This window comes from Populus trichocarpa, chromosome 14, assembly GCF_000002775.5.
Source record: "Populus trichocarpa isolate Nisqually-1 chromosome 14, P.trichocarpa_v4.1, whole genome shotgun sequence".
Classification (NCBI taxonomy): domain Eukaryota; kingdom Viridiplantae; phylum Streptophyta; class Magnoliopsida; order Malpighiales; family Salicaceae; genus Populus; species Populus trichocarpa.
Genome location: NC_037298.2, coordinates 7,059,361 through 7,076,671, shown reverse-complemented (window position 1 = coordinate 7,076,671; position 17,311 = coordinate 7,059,361). Strand labels below are relative to the sequence as shown.

Here is a 17,311-nt window from a genome sequence, read left to right as displayed (position 1 = left end):
TTCACTTCAAGAGCTGGTTTTAATGGTTGCTAAAATCTTGTCAACCATTTAAGAATCCTAAGTGTAATTCATGCATGGTTCAAAAGCGACAAATCCTTCTTGTATGATTTCAAAGAAAAAAGAAATAACATTGTTATGCTTGATGGGGAAAAAAAAAAGGTTCTAGTATTATAAAATAGGTGGCCATGTTTCATTATTTTATCGTGAGTTGGACTGATTTTTTTATAATATAAAAAATAATATTTAAATATTGTTTATGTATTTAAAAAAATATTATAATTTAAGTCATAAACCCTACTAGGTCTAATAAAATAATTTTATTTAAATATATAATTGAAAAAATAATAATATTAAATAAACCAAATTTAAAAACAAAAACATGATAAAGATGGTTAGAAGAAAATGAATGCATGTCAAAAGAAAAAAAAACAAAAATTTATATTCTAAAATAACTCAGTATTAAAAGAAAAAATAATAAAATAAAAATAAAATAAAATATCTTAAATCAATCAGAGCTATAATAATAAACTTATAATACGGGTTATAAAACTAACTAGCTTTGATACCCGCGCGATGCCGCAGGTCATTTTTTTTGCATAAAAAATATTAAAAAAATAAAAATTTTAAAATCTTGGGTTTGGCTACAACGTCTGACTTAAGAGTAATATTTATAATATTAATAATAAAACTAAACTTGCATGACCCAAGTTTAAGTGAGTCTGGTTATAACACCGGACCCAAGAATACTGGATGTGGGTCTGGCTATAAGGTCGTGTCATAAAAGTGTGATAATTAAATAGATTAATTAAAAAAACAAAGAAAAAAAATCAACATGAAGGAAAAAACTAATGAAGAAAAAGAAAAAAAATTGAATTGATTGGGTCAACCTTTTAAACCAGGTTATTCTGTAAAACCTGAGATTTGCGTCATGAAAGTTTGATAACTAAATAGAAAAAAAATGACGGGTTTACCTAGAATTAACCGGGTTAACCCATCAAACCAAGTTAACCCATCAAGCCCAGGATACGTGTCATGAAAGTATGAAAGTCTGATAATTAAATAGAAAGAAAATTAACTTTAACAAACTAAATTAAATGAAAAAATAACTCGTCAAATCAGGTTAACTCATCAAACCCGAGATTCGTATCATGAAAATTTGATAACTAAATAAAAAAAATTAACATTAACAAACTAAATCAAACAAAAAAAATTCATTAAAAAAATAAAAGAAAAAACAAAAGAAAAAAACAGTTATATAATATAATACAATATAATAATTATTATAATTATAATTATAATGAAAAAACGTGGGGAAAATTTAAAAAAATAAAAAAAAAGTGGGGAAAGCTAAAGTTAAAGCTAAATTCTCAACCAACTCAATATTGAGAAAATAAATTTAACAAAGATAATTGAAAAAAAAAACATGTGGGGGAAACACTGTAGCAAAACAAAAACCATGTAAGGAAAACACTGTAGTAATCCATAGTATTTTTTTTTAAAAAAAAAAACTACAAAGCTAATCTCTCAATCAGCTCAATATAAAAAAAAAACCGACAAAGGCTATCTAAAAAAAAACAAAAGTCAATTTTGGGTAAAAGAAATGAAAAAAAATGTATAAAAAAGGAAACAAAAGCGAAAAAAAAAACACGTGGGGAAAGCTACAGTGTTTTAAAGAAAAAGACAAAAAAACTAAATTTGCAACCAGCTCAACAGTAAAAAAATAAAATCAACAAAAATAATTCTGCAAAAAAAAATGTAAAAATTGACAATTTTGGAAAAAAAGAAAAATAAAAAAAAAAAACATATGAGGAAAGTTAAAGCTAGATTACCAGCCAGCTCAATATTGAAAAAATAAATTCGATAAAGATAATTTTAAAAAAAAATATATGAGGAAACACTGTAGCAAAGCAAAAACTATGTAGGGAAACACTGTAGCAATCCATATAGTTTTTTTTAAAAAAAAAAACTACAAAGCTAAATTCTCAACCAACTTATTATAAAAAAAATAAAATCTACAAAGACCATTTTGAAAAAAAAAATAAAGAAATCATAAAAAAAAGAAAACAATGTATGAGAATATTATAGCAATCCACAATGTTTTAAAGAAAAAAACTACATAGTTAAATTTTCAACCAGCTCAATATTTAAAAAAATTAGCAAAGATAATTTTGAAACAAAAAAATAAAATAAAAAAAACAAAAAAAAGAAGAAGAAATCAATTTTGGGTAAAAAAAAAAAGCAAAAAAAAACATGTAAAAAAAAAACACGTGGGGAAATCTACAGTGTTTTAAAGAAAAAGACAAAAAAACTAAATTTTCAACCAGCTCAACAGTAAAAAAATAAAATCAACAAAAATAATTCTGCAAAAAAAAAATGTAAAAATTGACAATTTTGGAAAAAAAAAACATATAGGGAAAGTTAAAGCTAGATTATTAACCAGTTCAATATTGAAAAAATAAATTCAATAAAGATAATTTTTTAAAAAAATATATGGGGAAACACCGCAGCAAAGCAAAAACTATGTAGGGAAACACTGTAGCAATCCATATAGTTTTTTTTTTTTAAAAAAAAAACTACAAAGCTAAATTATCAACCAACTTATTATAAAAAAATATAAAATCTACAAAGACCATTTAAAAAAAAATAAAGAAATCATAAAAAAAAGAAAACAATATATGAGAATATTATAGCAATCCACAATGTTTTAAAGAAAAAAACTACATAGTTAAATTTTCAACCAGCTCAATATTTAAAAAAATTAGCAAAGATAATTTTGAAACAAAAAAATAAAAAAAAAAGAAACAAAAAAAAGAAGAAGAAATCAATTTTGAGTAAAAAAAAAAGTAAAAAAAAACATGTAAAAAAAAATAAAAAAAAATAAAAAACCTGCTACAGTGAAGACCCCACGTGTTATAGAGTTCTTTTAATATCGAAAGGGAAAAATCTTTCTTTTCTTATACTCCATCGCATAGTCTAATCTAATACACAACGAGTAAATTCAAGTTATCCATGCAGCTCCAAGGCACCATCATGCAAAAGAAGGATATATGGAGAACAGGAAAAAGGTGCTGGCTCCAATTCTAAGCTTCGGGAGCTCTTGAATATTGAAGGATCTAACTTGTTAAGAGAGAAGGTGGAAATCAGACTGGACATCTAACAGAACAAACTTCATGTAAATGACAGATGCTCTAACATTGGCTATGAACAACTGCTGAGCTGATTAAATGTCTGACAGCTAAAATCTACATCAACCATATTGCAACGTACAGAAGTTACCTAGGAGAATTCCACACAGAAAGTTCAGGTAGCGTATATCCTGGCTGACCATCTCCTCTAACCACATAACACCTTTACATTGCCTGCGCTTGGAGCAAAGACCCCTTGAAAGTATATAGGAGGTATCCGCAAATCTGTTTGGAATTGTGGTATTGGTTATGGTTTAAAATGTATTTTGTTTAGAAATATTTTAAAATAATATATTTTTTATTTTTTAAAAACTATTAACAAATCAAAACAATATATAAAAACATAATAAAAAATAATTTTTAACAAAAATTTAAACGCGCCCTTAATAAACATCTCTTCCAAAATCTTACTTGCTTCAATGAGCCTGCCATCTCAACAAAGTCCATCCAATAAAATGCCATAAGTTTCTGGTTGGCAACACAACCCACCTGCTTAGCCATCTTTTTAAAGTATCCGACAGCGATTGCAGGATACCCTGCGTCGCTCCTTTCAATAAAACAATATAAGTTCAACCTTACAGTTACATTAATGGCTTCACCGCCCGTACTACCTTTTCTTCACAATGCGGTGACCTTCGCTTCATAAGCCCTAAGTGATGGTCTTTATAGCCTCTCTCTTGAGTTTTATCTAGCACTTTACCAGTCTGATCACCAGTCTTGCCTTCACGGTAAAGATCAACAGCCATCGCTGAATGACTACCCAAACGGGGAACTCCACCTCTGATTAGAGCTTCATTAATCAAACGCTTAGTGGGTTTCATATCTTCACCATTATTGCACTGACTAAGATCAAGACGATCCCGGCATCGCTTAGGTGCCTTCACCTCCTTCATTAGGATCTTACCGAGGATTTCCAAGGCGTCTTCAACCTGCCCGATATCACATAAAGCATCCGAAAGTGTTCTATATACCACAATATCCTCATCCTCACCGCTCCCCCTTTGAGATATCCTCCAGAACGTTGAACATAACAAATGTGTGGCCACGTTTAGCCTTCCATCTTCGCACATCCCCTTCATAAGAATTCGACAACTATCCTTGTTCCGTCTCTTGGAAGACTTGGTTGCAAGGTCTGAGCGATTACGCTGACAAAGAGCATCCAATAGCAGGTTCAGGCCATGAAAGCGAGACTTCACTTCCCACTCATGAGTTCCCCAAGAAAATACGGTGTGCTGCCTCAAGTTTTGATTCCTTCACCAATATATGCAAAAGGGTATTGAAATATTCGGTCCAGTTTACACAGTTGAACTTTGGAATGCTCTTGAAGAGTGAGACAGCTGCGCTTATTAGGCCAGCACTCGCATAGGTCTTGATTGCAGTCACCAAGTCTGAATCTTAGCGCTCACAGGAATCCTCTTTCATCTCAGTAATTCGGCCCGGGTTTCCAAGGATGCCAATCATGGTGGCATACACAGGACCATTGTGACGATAGCTGGCGCATTTGTCTTTCGCTTACTTGAAAATCTGCAACGCTGTTAATGGATTTCTCTGGTTCCTCAAAATCTGAGAGATCTAGTTGTATCGGTGCTAGAAGCCCCGGGCATCTTACGTCGAAAATTTAGTTTGTATCTACAGAAAAACTAACATTTAGTTTGACTTTGAACTACAAAAAAAGACCAGGACTATGTTATAGCATAAGCAAAAGAAAGACAAATAGAATCACTAATTTTTGTAGAGTCTAAAATGGTGACATTTCGAAGAAGATAAATAATTTTGTTAAATTATCGGAACAGGGGTGAGCAAGAAAAAAGAAATGCACTTAATGTTAATCATTTGACCAGCAATTTCAATGAGACCTTCAAATCAATTTAACGCTAGGCAAATTAAAGCTAACAAGGCGGCTATAAAATTAAATATGGGCTGAAAGCCATGAAAGGAAGTAGATGAAACTTTTTTAATGACATAGCATAGAGTTGAGCTGAGATTATCTCAAATAAACTCTATAATTTAACAGAGAATCCAAAAGAAAAAAAGAGTGATGCACGATCTGTTTAATTAAGAAGTGAAACACAATTGGCCGGAGAATTGAGATTAGTTCGACTTATCTCTTGTCATAAAATTTTCTTGCTACTAAAAATTTATATAATTATTAATTTTAAAATTTATAAAATCATTTAAAATCACACATGTAAAATGGTCTAAACATCTATAATTAAAAAAATAAACATAATTGTACTCTACTTCAACCGAACCAATGAAATAGCGGTTTCGAAAGTTTAATTTGGGTAACACTAGTAAGATTCAATAGATATCTATTAAGGAATCCATTAAGGTCGCCTGTCTCCGATTTTCATGTTACCGTTACGTTGCCGTTTAGAAAAAATAGACCTGTTAAAACTTGAGGGTTAATGGCATTGTTTTCTTTTTTTTTTTAGTTTAACGTGGGTATCCTGGTTAGCTTGCGCGCATCTCGACTAATCCCACGGGCTCTAAAGTTAACGACTATGTAAGCCTCCAGTGATCATCATATGAGCAACCACATGGCTCGAAGCTAAACCACAAAGAAAACAAATTTTTTGATCTCAAGCTGTTACTAGTAGCCATAGATGGTTAATGGCATTGTTTTCTTATTAAAAGGGAAAGGCGTCGTTTTTGACGGTCAACCCAGTCAATAAGAGGCGGTCAAAGGAAAAACCAACGTGAAATGATATATTATTAAAAAAGAAAAAGAAGGAGTCGTCACTTGGTATAAATCCAGATAAAGGAAGGAAACATTAATCGCTCGCTCGCTCCAATTTCTCCATTGCTGCACCTCGCGATTGGACAAGAGGTGCTCTCTCTCTCTCTCTCTATATATATATATATATATATATATGTGTGTGTGTGTGTGTGTGGGTAGGTAGATCTCATCAATCTTTTCGTATGCGTGTGTATCTGTCTGATTATGCGTTTAATTCTAATCGTACAATCTTTTCTTTTAATTTGAAGATTCTATATGAATTCTACAATTTTTTAAAGTATAAATCTTCGATCTTAATAGAAAATCGACGACTTTCAATATTTTTCTTCCTTTTCGAGGGCGCTGATTGCTTGGTGTTGATTTTCAAATGAAAATGAATGAACTACCGTTGTTAGAATTTAGAGTAATTCGACCTCTAAATTTAGGATAAAATGGTCTTAATTAAAAAAAGAAAACGGGTATTGGATGTTACTACTTGTGACCTGATTGGAGGAAAATGATAGACAAGGTATTGGGGAGGCTTATTGGTATAATCTCTTGATGCATTTTCCACTCGAGGATGTAAGTGTCTGTATGATGGTAGTTTGCAGTTGTTTCGGGGCTAGATTTGCTCTTTAGGAGTTTTGTTTGAAGAGCAGGTCTTGATGTGTTTAGATTTGCAGAGCAGTTTTTCTTGTTTCGTAGGTGCTGAACAAGTATGTTTGTTATATTGTGTTTTTTTTTTTTTTATTATTATTATTGGATAATTTGCTTGTCATGTAACACTTGGTGTGTTCGGGTTCTTTCAAATAATTTTTTTTTTGGATATTGCTGCTTTAAATAAAAACATTCATTCAGCTTAGATTTCTGTTGGATAGGTTTTCAATTGTTTTGTTCCTGTATGTAGTTGCTGCATCGTATACCCAAATACTCAAGGAAGCTCAAAGGTTTAGGAGTTTGAGAGACCCATGAGACTAGCTTCTTGTCTAGTTACCCTAGAATGCTTGATATAGATATTCTTACTGGACTTTCTTTTAGCATGACATGATGTTGCTGTTTTGGATTAACTAATTAAATCTTAAATTTTTCAAATTACTAAGAGCTTGATGCAACCTCAAAATGAACAGACTGGCCAGCGTTAGCCTGCAAGCGCCCTTTGTTTCACGCATTGTAGCCATTGTATGCCCTATCCTTTTTTGTTATAGTTTGCTCATCTATTTGAATCAGATGGGAGCCCCATTTAGATTGATTGAACTGGATAGTCTTCATTTTCTAAGCTTATACCGCTTCTATGGATCAGCTCTGTCCTGACATCTGCTTTGCTGACTACAACACAGATAATAATTGATTAAAAGAGCAGAAGTTGAGGAGTAAGATAGAGAGATGGCCAGGAATGATATCAGGCAAGTTAGGACAAGTGGGAGCAAAAGGAATGAATCAGCACTGGCTCGAGTAATGAATGAGGTCTTTGCCTTTGTACGCTTCGCTGAATTTGAGATCTTCTTCATTCTGTTCTTTCTCATTGCTTTTTTCTTCTTCAAGAATCTCACGTCCAGGCCTGAGTACAATCAAATCCTTGTAAAGAAGCCTGGTGGTGCTGACTTTCTGCCTTACTAGGAAGGCATTGGAAGAGTGGCTTATTGTAGCCACCCCACCCCCTCTTGATTTGCCGAGGGTTTAGTTGTTCTGTTATAGATTTTGCTCTGGTGCTACCATATGTTGTGTTGTATGATAATTTCTGTAACATTTCTTTTCAAGAAAAATACTGTTCACTTATTCAAATTGGATGTTTTATAAGGAAGGAAATTGTTTGAGCTTTGACACAAATTATTGTATTTCAAGAAGCTTGGTTACTCGTTCCAGTATTTATACACAAATGCCAGATTTTAGGTGTGTCAGGCAGCTTTTATTGAAGCTATCAGCTACGTATAGAGATGGCATTTTCTGGCGGTTATTGAGAAGAAAAAACCAATGTCATTGCATGAATGTGTAGATTTCAAGTAGGGGATGGCATTTGAATTTGCAACTTCTATGTGATTTGATAAGAACAAAAGGACCCATCCTCATTAGCCATTGACATACAACTTCTATGTGATTTGATGTGTGCATTATCCATATCAATGATCTTAGTTTAAATTCATCTCATCATCAATTGTTTAGCAGAAACTTCTCCACATACTTTGCAATCGAATTCCAACTGTCACAGGCATGTTATGCAGACCCGCATGCCCAACTTTGAAACAGAAAAGGTACGCACTTCCATTTGACTCCCCTTGGATTCCAAACACATACCCCAAAAGATGTGATCATGCAAAAGAAGGGATTTGAATAAGAAATGAAATGCCGATTGAAAACGAAAGATTAAATGTAAAAGAGATGATTGTCAGTAAACAAGGGGGAAAAAAAGAGAGGGAGAGGCACAATCCTCTTTTCCCCAACTAATGTTCTGATCCTATTATAAAAGAGTAATCAATCATGAGTAATTAACAAGCAAAAAAAGTACAAGTTAATGACCGAGTTGTTCTTAGCCCAACTTTCTTGTTGACCAAGATGGGTTCAAAGATACAAAACCAATCTTCAAACCCTGATTACTGCCGAATATAAACAAGAGTATGCTGTCGGATGCTCTCTGCTTCCAAGACATGATAATCTGCTGATTAGTATCTGAGGTAGAATCCAAAGCCAATATTGGATCCACCTTATGCTAATACATAAAATTAATGAATATGATTTCTCCTCCTAATTAATGTTAACAACTACTGGAGCCTCCCCAGTGTCCTAGACCGAACATGTATAACGATGAAGTTGATAGTGTTGGGGGGGCTTGAATAATTGAAGAGTCAGTGGAGTGAGCTTTTTATCTCAGATGCCCTCTTCCATGAAATGAACAATCTTATGCTGAATTCTTGGATCCTTCTATTGTTATGCTAGCTGATGATCAGGCATAATCCTCCTTTTCAATCAGTGACTTGAAAGAATATTTTCCTTATTCTTTTTTTTTCCCATCATTTTTTCTAGGTCCGCGATTTGTGGATGTTGTCCGTCTTGTGAGAGGATAACGAATTATGTTCCAAACTTATTCGGTTGATGAATTTTGTTCAGTAGCTGCTCCAGAGGCTTCCAAAGCACCTGGTCCTGTTCCCACCACCACTGTAGTTGCTGTTGGTGCTGCCACTGCTATTGCTGTTGTAGTCGCAGTCATAGTCATTGTGGCTGCACCTGTTGCAAAATTACATTCAAATTATCCTGTCATTTGCCTTTCGTCGTCAATTAAGTAAAGAAAAAATGAATAAATTTGCTGCATGATGAAGTTAGGGAAATTATTAGAGTGATCACCTGCAGTAGTAGTCGCCATTGCAATAGAAGAAGGAAGTGATAAGGTTCCTGTAGATCCATGTTGTTGAGGTGAATAAGGGTACTGTACCATTTGGGGATATTGAATTCCAAAACCATGTGCTTGGCTACTCTGTGCATACTGAGTATAGAATGGGTAGAGATTGTGTGGGAACATCCCTGGTGTTCCTGATGCCCCTCCAGTAGTATAGTAAGGTGAGAATTGTTGCCCTCCGTAAACACCGTAATAGCTCTGCAAACAAGGCCATAAAACTGTGGTCAAACAACGCAGATAAAATTAGTAGCACAGGACATTCAATATTATGCAAGTATATCATGCCAATACTGACCAGGGGATACATGGCATCCTGTGAATATCCAGCGTACCTGTGAGATGACATAAGAAGGAAGAGGGAGAATTTATGTGATAAGAATGAACAAGGAATTGAAGGCATATTAGAAGGGAGGGAAATTGATGAAAAATTCCCATGTGATTTATCTCTGTTACTGTTTTTACTTACCCATAAGCTGAATAAGGAAATGAGTATTGACCAGAGGGTTGGTAGATGTATGGAGCCGAGGAACCAGGAAAAGTAGGTGGAGCCACTAATCCATGTACTGGTCTAAACCGTCCTGTGCCTGCGATTTCATTTTTGTTCTAGAGTAAATACTTTAATCCTCTTGTTCAGTGGATATATATCCACATTTCAGTTTTGCTAGAAGACGAATAGAGTAATTATAAGCATGTTATAGCTAGCTTGCCACGGTGGGTTAAAAAACTGGAATCTTTACATGTTTTTGGAATGGAAGACAAAAGGGCATTTGCCCCCTTTCTTCGCGTTGTTTCGCGGCACAATGCTGGTTGAATATTCAAGGGATTATTAACTTTTGCATAGAAAGTGGATATTTATTGAGATTAGCAAAGTATTCTACCAAGTACTTGGCAAGAAATGGAAAAGTGATGACAGAGAAGAGAGAAATGAACCATGTTGAGGAGTTGGTGGACGATTCTTTTGTCCACCAAGTGACGCAAGATTGCAGTTTGCCCTCCTTCCATCAATCACTGGCGATGGGTTTTGACAAGCTCTCACGGCTGCTTCCGGATCCTTGAATGTAACCTGTAAGAAGCAAGAACGAAGACCCACCATCATAAACAAATCATGCAGTGGGAGGAAAAATGGAAGAATACGCCCCTTGCAAAGGAAAAAAACAAGAATATAAAACAAATAATGGGCTTACAAAGCCATAGCCCTTGGATCTCCCCGTGTTCTTATCTGTGATAACAACAGCCTCCAGGATCTCTCCAAACTGTTCAAAATAACGCCTCATGGTATCTCTTTGTGTCTCCCAAGCCAAACCACCAACAAAGATTTTGGTATAAGTTGTGTCATTGTACTGCCTCGAATTGCCACCACCCACGGCCATCTGAAAGGGCCTATTTTGAGCCATGATGATACACAATATTGTTCACAGTGGAACCAATACAGAAAAAAGCACCGAATTAAACAAGGGGGGGAGGAGAGAAATTTAATAAACGAACTACCCTTCAGCCAGAGCAAAAATCAACCACCCCCGAGAAAGACCAAATAAAGAGGGAAATAGTAAGAGAAGGTATAAAAAAAAAAGCCAGAAAGAGCCGTTTGTTTTGATGATGATCGCATCAATCAACAAAACAAGCACTCTTTCTTTTCTACGCGCACAAAACACTCGTGTGCCTATCTATGTTTCTGTCCGTTTTTCTTCTTCTTGTTCTTGTTCTTCTACTAGTTGTTTTTCTAATGCTTTATCTGCCACTTTTTCACAACCACAACTCCTCAGATTCCTCAACAACGATGCCCGTAACGAGAAAATCATTACTGTTAAAGGGGGAGAGAGAAAAACAAGCGAAGAGAAGAGAAGAGAAAAGAAACCCTTTCATGAAATATTTACTATATTTATGTACACGAAAATAATAAATAGCATCGATACATAGAGAAGGAGAGATGATAAAATTAACAAGGGAAAAGGAGAAGACAAAAAAAAGCTGCTAGTGGACACCCACGACGATAGTAGGCAAGGTTGTCCAATGAAAATCTTCAGGATCAAAGACCAACCTTTTTTTTCTGTATCAGCCACTTTCTCTCTCTAATATAATGGGAAAACTACAAATCAGTCCCAGTATATGCAGACATTCACAAATCAGCCTTCAGTCTTCAAACCTTTGCTATTTTTTCCCCAAAGCTGCTTCCTAACACATTTTCACCCCAGATAACGTCCCCAATGTTTTGGCGTTAAAAATCTTGCCACCAATAACTTTTTTTTTTTTTGGATTTGAGAAAACCCTACTCCCTGAAAAGTGCACTTTGTGGATCCAAGTGAGCGAGTAAAACCCCGGCTGCCCCAGGTTCTTGCAAGAGGTACACGCCCTGACTCGAACTCGAGAGCTGATGTGCATATCTCAAGCTTTTTGTCATCACGTCATGTCTCTTGAGGACCTTGCACCAATAACGTTAACGTTATTTCAAAGAAAAAAATTATAAGAAACCTATATGATATTATATTGATGGATCCGGAAGTAATTTTAACATTAATCGTGTAATTAGATGTCACGTAATTTTACTTGTAGTCTATTGTTATTGTTTCCACTAGTGAAATAGCATCGCTCTAAAAAAATACATGCACAGATCATCATATTGGCTGCTACTGCTTACTAATAAACAAGGCCTTGCTAGCATAATCGAATTATTCGGAGAAGGAATGAAGGAGCAGCTGGTGGTGGTATCCCCGTCTTGTTTGTTTTTTCTATCCAACTTGTTTTCATAACAATTTGAATTGTTTTTTATTTAAATTATTTGTAAAATATTTTTAGATTGTTGTAATGTGTTATGTCAAAAATAAATTTTAAAAAATAAAAAAAATATTATTTTAATATATTTTAAAACAAAAAATATTTTAAAAAACAACTTGCCTACAAACAGACACAGAAAAACTTCAAGGCTGTAGTAACATTGATTTGTTCTGGGCAATAAAATAAAAAAGAATTGTGACTGGTTCGTTACAATCTATATAATCTGGGGACTGATATGTAGTTATCCCTAGTAATATTATACAAGTCGATATCCTACAGATACTTGCCTGGTGGGTCAGCATAAACATCTGCTTCGCTGTACTCAACCTTCTACTGCATTTTCTATTTGTGGCATTTGTGGGTCTTCGAGATATGATACCTTGACCTCCCAGCTTGTTTAATTGGTTCCGTTCCACACCCTCCCTGCAGCCTGCAGCCATTCTTTCCCTTAACCGAAAAAGTGGACCATGTGGTTCGGTTTCGTGGGCCAAGGCTTTCTGGCACAGCCTTCTAAATTATTGTAAGAATATTTAGTGACTGTCGAAGACACTAATTAATACTTTTAATAATAAAAAATGTATGTATATGTGCAGTGAAGCGTGCATGTGTGTATACATTAGGGATCCGGTTGCAAAGTACTAGTTAATTCTTTTGTTAATAAATACTTTATTGACAACCATTGAAATATATTAAAAAAAAGAAGAAGTTGTGTGTGTGTGTGTGCGCGTGTAAGAGACATCATGGTGTTGACACCAGTGGTGGAGCTAGGGATAAATGATCGTGGGTGATGCGGGGAGCATGCAAGGCTAACAATGAAAATAAAGTAGAATAAATGGGTCACGAGTGTAATATGTAAACTTTCTATATGGGGTTCTAATTGAAAACTAATCAGGAGATGATGAAATTTAGTTTTTCAAGAAAAATTGAGGGGCCATGGAACTCTAATATATAATGCCACCCCTGGTGTTTATGTCTTGATTTTTTAAATTCATTTTAAGATTACGGGGTCTCGTGTATAAATTGTAGCATAAATAATTTCCAGCATCTCTGTATCGGGTAAATATGACAATAAGCATCGTGATTTTATTGTTCATTATAGTACTATAGTCATATACAGATTGCCACGGTGCATTGTATATAAGTTATTGTTTTTTAGATGCATAAAAATACAATTTGGCCCTTTGATTTTTTATTGTTAATTCCTTTGATACTTGTAGTTTTATATATTTATGTTATAGTCATAAACTTCATTTTTAATACATTTATGCCACTTAGATATTAAAAGAGAAAATAAAAGGTCATCGAAAATAGAAATGATATAAAAAGTTTTTCATCAAACATTTTCTAACTATAAAAATGATCTCAAAAGTAAATATGTGCTTGGAAAGATTGTTTTTGGTAGTTTGATTTTAAGTTTTAAAATTGATTAAATGATCTTTTGAAATTATAAATGAGATTATTAAGATTTATATAATGTTTTGATTTTTAAATGATTTTAAATGAAAATAAATTGAATTTCATAAGATTTGGGTCAAAACCTAATTCTTAAGCATTGAAAGGATTTGTTACGGTAGACGAGGCATTGTTTGTCCAAGCAAAGTAGCAAACAACATGCCATTCATTTATTTATTTTCTTAAATAAATCAAGTGGACAACATGCAACCAGGTGTGCATGGGTCTTCCATAGGCTAGGTGTGCGGACTTGCTAGTCCGGGCCTTGCGCGTCTAGCCTCCTTCCTCTTCTATGTTTATATAATTTTTTTTTTATCTTAAAATAAAATCATTTTTGAATAAATAATTACTGTAAGGTCTTAAAAGTCATTCCATCATGTCTTATTTTTTAAAAAAATAAAATTGGATTTCCTTTTGTTTTATTTACAATTTAAAAAAAAAAACATATTGTGCATGTTAGTTTCATATATATATATATATGAAACTAACATGCACAATATGTTTTTTTTTTTAAATATGCATGAATATTTAACGAGAAAAATATATATATTTATTAGTGATTTTTATATTATTTAACTGTATTAATTATTCTTTTATTTTTCACCCAGTCACATAAAAATAATTGAGATGTTTTTTTTTATTTCTTGTTGAAAATTAGTTCACAAATCATGATAAGTTTTTATATGAGAAATCCTTTTGATAAAAAAGACATTTCTCATCGAATAAAAATAAATAAATGAGCAATAAAAAGGGAGTTAAATCATTGATTTTCTTTAATCACCGAAAAATTAATTTAATGGCTTTATCAAATAAGAAAATGTATAAATAAAACGAGTGAATTTTGATGGAAGAAAATATATTTTTTACTTGAGAAGTCAAATCATTGATTTTCTTTGATCACTGAAAAATTAAATAAAAACTGATTTTGAGAATTTCCTCGTAACACCACGAGGAGAAAAACACAGTGAAAGACTAGAAGGGATGCGTGAGAAAAAAACAAAAACAAATAAGGAGGCAATTACCCCTCCTCTCTGCACAAGCTTCGTCCCTACCATCTTGAAGATAATTCAAGACACACAGAAACGAAAACCTGGAAAAAGACGCAGCCAATGGCATTCATTATAGTATAAAAAGTACACAGGAGACAATAGTAATTGAGTTTACATTGCTAGGCAATCATCAAACCTAAATTCCTCAAAAATGACGTTCACATGGCACCTTTCTTCTTATTTTGAGAAAAAGGGTCCCCTCTTGTTCATGGTTTTGGATTCCAAATCCATGATGATTCCGTCAATTCAGGTTGCTACTGTCCCATTCCACCTTCTCTTTCTACGTCAATGTGACCAAATATGCTATGATGTTTAAAGCAAGGAAAATCATCTTAATTTTAAGACCCGGTTCGGTGGTCGGCCCAGTCCAAGATCCAGGATTCGGATTTTAACCGGGTCACCAGGTTGGCCGGATCAATTTTTTTTAATCAAAACAACATCGTTTTAGTAAAAGAAAAAACAAAAAACAAAACAAAAGTCGACGGATTTGCAATCGGGTCTTGCCTGGTCAACTGGGTTGCGGGGTCAGCCCTCCGGGTCACATCAGATTTTTTCTTCCTTTGTTTTTTCTTCAACCCGGCCCGGTTCCAGTCCCGGGTTGGCCGGGTCCTAAATCAACCTGCCGGGCTGAACCGGATTTTAAAACTATGGAAACCATTGTCTTTCTAACAAGGTCTCATGAATAAGAGCCCGCCCTCCATCATAAATAGTGGATTATAATTTTTGTTTTATTTAATTTCTTTATTTATTTATTTTTGGTTTTTTATAAGAAAATTTATTATGTTGATATATTTCATAAATCTTAGAGATGGAATTAAAACTTGTATATATTTTCTGTCAGTGTAGATGCATTTGGATGGAAAAAAAATTACAAAGAAATTTAAGATGGAAACTAAATAAGAAGGAAGGAAAGGGTGTACTTGATGGTTGAAGATGTTGATTTTTAAATATTTTTTTAATTTAAAAATATTAAAATAATTTTTTATATATATTATCATGTCAAAAAAAATAAAATAAAAATAATAATTTATTTAAGAAGCCTACCCAACCATAGCACGAAACACAACTTTGAGAATGTAAAACGGTGGTTAGGCGGAGGAACCGGCATTTAATAAAATGGTCAAATAGGATAAGGCAAGGGAGTAAAAAAAGGGGTAAATCAGATCTCCACTAGACATAATTAATACTCTGAAACAGAATCATGACTGTCGCTAGCACACAAACGGTTCGACTGTCCAAGAGATCGGTCAAACCTGTCCTTTATTTATCTTTAAAAATTCGCTGTAATTTCATTAATAATTTTTAAGTTATCTTTTTGTTTTTTTATATTTTACCTTATTTTTTAAAATTTAACCATTTTTGTGCCGGCTCTGTTGGCGGCTGCTAAGGCTGGGCTTTTTTGAAAGGGTTGAATTTGTCATTTGCGCTGCATATTCGTTGTCCGCTGCCTTGGGTGAGGGGGGAAATGTGAAATTGAAAAAATCTCTCTATCTTGTAAAAGAGTTGATAATGGCAGCAGATACGCGTGTCATCGTTTTAAGGAGAGTTTGCGTAATCCGATTAAGCGTCTTTTTATTTTTTGCGTGTTTCAAAAAAACATTTATAAAAAAATTTAATTTTTCATTTATTTACTTTTTACTTATTTATTTTTTTACTTTAAATCAATTAAATGAATGTATTCTATATTTTGGTATTTTTTACTAAAATATATTTCTTAGACATCTTTTAATAATCATAAAAGCAAATTTTATGATTATTAAAGCTTGAGATTTGTAGCTCAGTTGGTCAAACCCTAAGTTTGTTCCTAAAAATTACTAGTTCGAATCCACAAATCTAAGGGTAACTGGAGGTTTACATGATCGTTAACTTCAGGGTCAGTGGAATTAGTCGAGGTACGCGTAAGCTGGGCCAAACACCCACGTTAAGAAAAAAAAGCAAATTTTAATTACAAACAAAATATTCTGTTAGTTTTGATGTAAATATATTAAAAATATAAAAATAATAAATTAAGATGAATTTTTGACAATATCATCAAACCCACCCCAATTCAGAGCATTAATTTAATGCTAGTAAATATAATTTATAGTTAATTAAATGATTACATATAGCGTAGCATTGATTTTGTTTACATAAAACATATTTATTATTAATTAATAACATAATCTTTGCAGCAGCATTTTTAAATAACTATCTTGCTCATCATCACATAATTGACCAAAGACTCACTTGAATTGTCAATAGTACAAGAAAGAGAGGAAATTTGCTTACTGTTGTGGATTTTTTTTTTGATTAGCGAGAGGTGTCCGGGCCAGCTTGTGCGCATTACGATTATTCTCCACGGCCCACTGAATATCCTGCAAGTCCAGTGAGCAGGTAAGACACCGTGGGAATGACAGACGTACGTAGAAAGAGTCGAACTCAGGACGGCAAAAGGAGACAAGCTCCACATACCGCTGGAGCACGACCCTCAAGTGTACTGTCGTGGATTTAAATTTATTGATGATCGCACCTTCATAGTCACACCTCGGTTGGGCCATGGAATCCCAATTGCTCCATTTGATTAATTTGTTTTATGTTGACTCTTGAAAGCAAATTTAATTAACTAGGTCAGTTCAAGAGTATATTGCGGCTTTGTTCTTAAAATAAATAAATACAAGTTTTTATTGAAAGTATAATGATATACGTTGTTGCAGCTGTCAGATAAAGGATAGTAAAGTTTATTTTTTAAAGTATTTTTATTTGAAAA

At 33.6% G+C, this 17,311-nt stretch overlaps 2 protein-coding genes and 1 pseudogene across 3 annotated transcripts; 1 reads left to right on the top strand and 2 right to left on the bottom strand.

Moving 5' to 3' along the window:
* Window positions 1-3,198: 3,198 nt before the first annotated feature.
* Window positions 3,199-7,082, bottom strand: LOC7468490 (pentatricopeptide repeat-containing protein At1g05600-like; annotated as a pseudogene).
* Window positions 5,848-7,731, top strand: LOC7455360 (uncharacterized). The gene is made up of 2 exons (XM_052446914.1): window positions 5,848-6,015; window positions 7,242-7,731. The coding sequence occupies exon 2, from the start codon at window positions 7,288-7,290 to the stop codon at window positions 7,519-7,521; it is 234 nt and encodes a 77-aa protein (XP_052302874.1). The 5' UTR covers window positions 5,848-6,015; window positions 7,242-7,287; the 3' UTR covers window positions 7,522-7,731.
* A 496-nt stretch (window positions 7,732-8,227) lies between these two features.
* Window positions 8,228-11,590, bottom strand: LOC7455359 (uncharacterized). Of its 2 annotated transcripts, XM_024584451.2 has the most exons (7): window positions 10,477-11,590; window positions 10,223-10,355; window positions 10,030-10,095; window positions 9,759-9,876; window positions 9,588-9,624; window positions 9,241-9,490; window positions 8,228-9,123 (listed from the first exon to the last, which is right to left on the bottom strand). In XM_024584451.2, the coding sequence occupies exons 1-7, from the start codon at window positions 10,684-10,686 to the stop codon at window positions 8,981-8,983; spliced, it is 957 nt and encodes a 318-aa protein (XP_024440219.2). In that variant the 5' UTR covers window positions 10,687-11,590; the 3' UTR covers window positions 8,228-8,980. The 2 variants fall into 2 exon arrangements, with proteins under 2 accessions (XP_024440219.2, XP_002320228.3); XM_002320192.4 differs by lacking the exon at window positions 10,030-10,095 and having other exon boundaries at window positions 10,477-11,565.
* Window positions 11,591-17,311: the final 5,721 nt, after the last annotated feature.